Source organism: Oncorhynchus gorbuscha, linkage group LG12, assembly GCF_021184085.1.
Source record: "Oncorhynchus gorbuscha isolate QuinsamMale2020 ecotype Even-year linkage group LG12, OgorEven_v1.0, whole genome shotgun sequence".
Classification (NCBI taxonomy): domain Eukaryota; kingdom Metazoa; phylum Chordata; class Actinopteri; order Salmoniformes; family Salmonidae; genus Oncorhynchus; species Oncorhynchus gorbuscha.
The window spans coordinates 64,838,776-64,842,947 of NC_060184.1; the positions used below are offsets into that span (position 1 = coordinate 64,838,776).

At 42.9% G+C, this 4,172-nt stretch overlaps 1 protein-coding gene across 1 annotated transcript in view; it reads right to left on the minus strand.

Moving 5' to 3' along the window:
- Window positions 1-1,959: 1,959 nt before the first annotated feature.
- Window positions 1,960-4,172, minus strand: part of ankrd33ba (ankyrin repeat domain 33ba) — a 22,730-nt gene continuing 20,517 nt past the window's right edge. Inside the window, exons 5-6 of the mRNA XM_046292627.1 lie at window positions 3,806-4,004; window positions 1,960-3,661 (exon numbers count right to left, since the gene is read on the minus strand). Of these exons, the coding sequence (XP_046148583.1) occupies window positions 3,110-3,661; window positions 3,806-4,004 (751 nt within the window). The 3' untranslated portion in view covers window positions 1,960-3,109. The remainder of the gene's footprint in view (window positions 3,662-3,805; window positions 4,005-4,172) is intronic.

A 4,172-nucleotide genomic window follows, 5' to 3' on the forward strand; every position in this document is an offset into this window, starting at 1 on the left:
CACTCATCCTTAAGGACTAAAGACCAGATAAAATAGGTTTTATGCTTATTTCTAAATGCTTATCATGCTAATTTCCTAAATAAGTGATCCCGTCTCTTTCATAGAGTGAATTGAGCGTGGCCTGCAATACCCCTGTCTTCCAGCAGAGTGTACCAACTTGTTTCCTACCCCTGCTCTGGATAGGATTGGGTTTTGGCTAATCTGATTTTAAATCTGTTGTTAGGAGGTGGATTTGCAGAGGGAGATTTTCCAGGCTGACAGAAGTGCTGACCACATCTCAGGGTTTATAATCTCAGGTGACCATCTCAGACAGCAGCTGCTCAAAAGAGTGACCTCAATATTATTTGAATGCTTTGTCTATAGCCTATCCCTCTCCCTTCAAAACAATGGGTTTTACATGCCTGTTTCTACTGGCTGTTACCTGGTAGTTATCATGAAACTATGCAAACACACACAAACAGTAGAGCTTGTAAAACAGTTTGGGTTTTATTCACCATAAAACAAGAGTTCTGTAGAATATTTGGATATTTTTGGTCCCCTTGTGGTTCCATCACCACTCAAAACCAACAGTGTTGTAAACATGTAGTGAATCTGTAAAACAGTGTGGGTTCCTGAGAGAAGTGGACACTTGTTCACACATCAACTAAAAATACAGTTGAAGTCGGAAGTTTACATACATCTTAGCGAAATACATTTAAACTCAGTTCTTTACAATTCCTGATATTTAATCCTAGTAGAAATGCACTGTCGTAGGTCAGTTAGGATCCCCACTTTATTTTAAGAAATTGAAATGTCACAAGGGCCTTTGCTGTTGTTCTGGGATTGATTTGCACTTTTCACACCAAAGTACGTTCATCTCTAGGAGACAGAGCGCGTCTCCTTCCTGAGCGGTATGACGGCTGTGTGGTCCCATAGTGTTTATACTTGCGTACTATTGTTTGTACAGATGAACGTAGTACCTTAAGGCATTTGGAAATTGCTCACAAGGATAAACCAGACTTGTGGAGGTCTACAATTATTTTTGCTGAGGTCTTGGCTGATTTCTTTTGATTTTCCAATGTTGTCAAACAAAGGGTCACTGAGTTTGAAGGTAGGCCTTGAAATACATCCACAGGAACACCTCCAATTGACTCAAATGATGTCAATTAGCCTATCAGATGCTTCTAAAGCCATGACATCATTTTCTGGAATTTTCCAAGCTGTTTAAAGGCACAGTCAACTTAGTGTATGTAAACTTCTGACCCACTGAAATTGTGATACAGTGAAAAATCTGTCTGTAAACAATTGTTGAAAAAAATGACTTCTGTCATGCACAAAGTAGATGTCCTAACCAACTTGCCAAAACTATAGTTTGTTAACAAATTTGTGGAGTGGTTGAAAAATGAGTTTTAATGACTCCAACCTAAGTGTATGTAAACTTCTGACTTCAACTGTATAAGCAGAGTGTTTAGCGATATGTCTGGGGGCGAGTCTAAATATGCACTTTGTCATTTTCAAGTTAAGATGACCTTCCACTGGGAAGCATTTCAGTGTTCCACTCCTGCATAACCCGCTCCATTTATTTACAGAAATGATTATTTGGCCAACTACTGCCCCCTGGTAACGCCACAGCAACTGATCACCATGGCTATTAGACACACTTGAAGATTGCACTTAAAGCTTCCTGTCCTGTCCTTGGGGTTATTACCGTGAAATGATCTTCTCTTCAATCCCTACCATAATAATATAATATCAGTGCTTTCCAGTTGCTGTTTTTGTTCATACCTTCAGCTATTTTCTTCAATTATTTTCTATTAAATGTCTTAAACCAAGTTACATGGAATAGTTCCTTACTCTTATGACCTCTGTTCTGTCTTATTGTCATCGAAGTACACGTTTGTATTAAGCACTCTGATCTGAGGTCAGTGTAGCAATATGTAGATCTCATTCATAACATGCAACATTTCAGGATATTGTTCCAGCCCCCCCCCCCCCCCCCACATGCTAGATAATGCGCTCTATTAAATCCGTATCATGGAAGTGATGCAAAAGCAATGTTCTCGTATTAGCAGCGGCTGCATTCACGGTTTACACTGCATATGTCGGCTCAATCGGAAATGACCTTAAAATGTCTCACATAATCCGTAATGCTTTCAGCGATACGGACTGACTAGAGCCCATAAGTGTCACATCACAACAGTGTGGTGTTGGGATATTTCTTTCAGACTTTGAAAACCATTTCATTCACATTCTCTTAATATGTCTACTTTAGTAGAAAATAAAGTGATTAAAAAAAGCCACCTTTATATCTCTTATTGAAAATACCTGATGATACCTAGTGAGGTGTACAGCAGAATGCATTCAACTGAAATGTCTTCTGCATTTAACCCAACCCCTCTGAATCAGAGAGGTGTGGAGGTGCTGCCGTAATCCACATCCACGTCTTCGGCGCCCGGGGAACAGTGGGTTAACTGCCTTGCTCAGGGGCAGAACAACAGATCTTTACCTTGTCAGCTTGGGGATTCGATCCAGCAACCTTTCGGTTACTGGCCCAATGCTCTAAGGTACAATCTATATGCAAAATACATTCACAGAATTAAAAAAGCTTTCAAAAAGCCAATATAAACATACAATGGTGCCTATCTAAAAATAAACTATTATTGCTCAGACAAATGCCATTGCTTATAAAATAAAGCTTATGTTTATCTTTGGCGGTAAATCAGTTTGACATGCTGGTAGGCTTACTCAATGGTTTCATAGGCTAACTCTTCTTATTTGACCCATTCAAACCCTTCCCCGACGCTTATTGTGTCATTTTAGGCAAGAAAGTTTCCATTTGTGATGTGTCAGATATAGCAGTGAAACATTCTGTACTCAGTCAGGTCATATGGGTTTGTAATCTGGGTAAGTGCCAGGTAATACAGAAATCACCCTATTAAAATACTGCTGATTTTGTGAAGGAAATGTATGACAAAATAAAGCGCTGTCACTTTTACTCCAAAGAAAGCGAAATAAATATGAAAATAAGTTAACATCAAACATTTCAAGTCTCCAACCCCCTCTGAACACTATCTACTGGCCTGGCAACAGTGGAGGAAAGGGTGGAGTGACATCACTTCCTCTTGTGGTGTCATTTCCTCTTCCCGACAGCCAGGTGCCGTCTCGTGGCCACCTCCACCCTCCTCCTCTCTGCCTCCTCCGCTCTCTTCCTCTCCTCCTTCAGTTCTTTATACCTCCACTTTGGGAGCTGCAGGAAGTTGCCCCCACCATCTTTAAAGCTGCTCTTCCTGCGGACTCTCTCAGGTTCATAGGTTGGTGTTGGGGCCTTGGTGATTCTCACCTTGGGAATGGACAGCCCTGGCCGTACACTACTACGTCTCACCATACCCAGAGGCAGCAGGCTAGCTCTACGAAGGGCCACCGAGGAAACGGCCCCAGACCCAGACACCGTACCCAGGTTAGGGTTAGTCGTGGTGGGGCTTTTGTTCTGCGACGGGAGGCTGGACCGCCGATCCTTTGGAGGTTTAGGCACCAGAGTGACCCGTGAATTCTGGAAGAGTTTGCGGTGGTCGTCGAGCCTCTCAGGGTTCTGGGTTTTCAGTTCTTTGGCCCGTTGGCGTCGGAGGATCTCTGGGACGGAGTGACGACGTTTACCCACGCAGGGCGGGCTTGACGGACACACCTAGAGGGTAACAACAAAGGTATACATGAGGAGGGGGAGGGAACAATGAGAACATAAAGCCAGAGAGAGGGGGGGACAAACACAGAGAGAAAGGTTAAATAGTAGACAGTGAAAAAGAGGAAGAAACAGAAGTTTCTAACTCACGGTGGTACACGCCAGCGCCACAAAGGGGCTCCCTAGGGCTGTTGTCACGGTGACTAGGTGATCTAAGACTCCTTCGTCGTCAGGCTCTGTGATGTTAGCGAATGTCAGAGCGTTCCGTATGGTGTCTGATAAACGCTGCATACAGCCTCGAGGCTCCCGGGCCTTAGATACTAGAGACGCCAGCTGAGGCCACTCTGGACTGGAAAATAATACAATTACATGAATATAATGACTTAGCTAGTAATAGTGGTAGTACTCTATGAAGTATGTCAAGCTACACACAGCCTCCGGGGCATTAGCTATTAGAGAAACCAGCTGGGGCCACTCTGGACCGTAACAATAATATCAGATTAGGAAATAATACGAT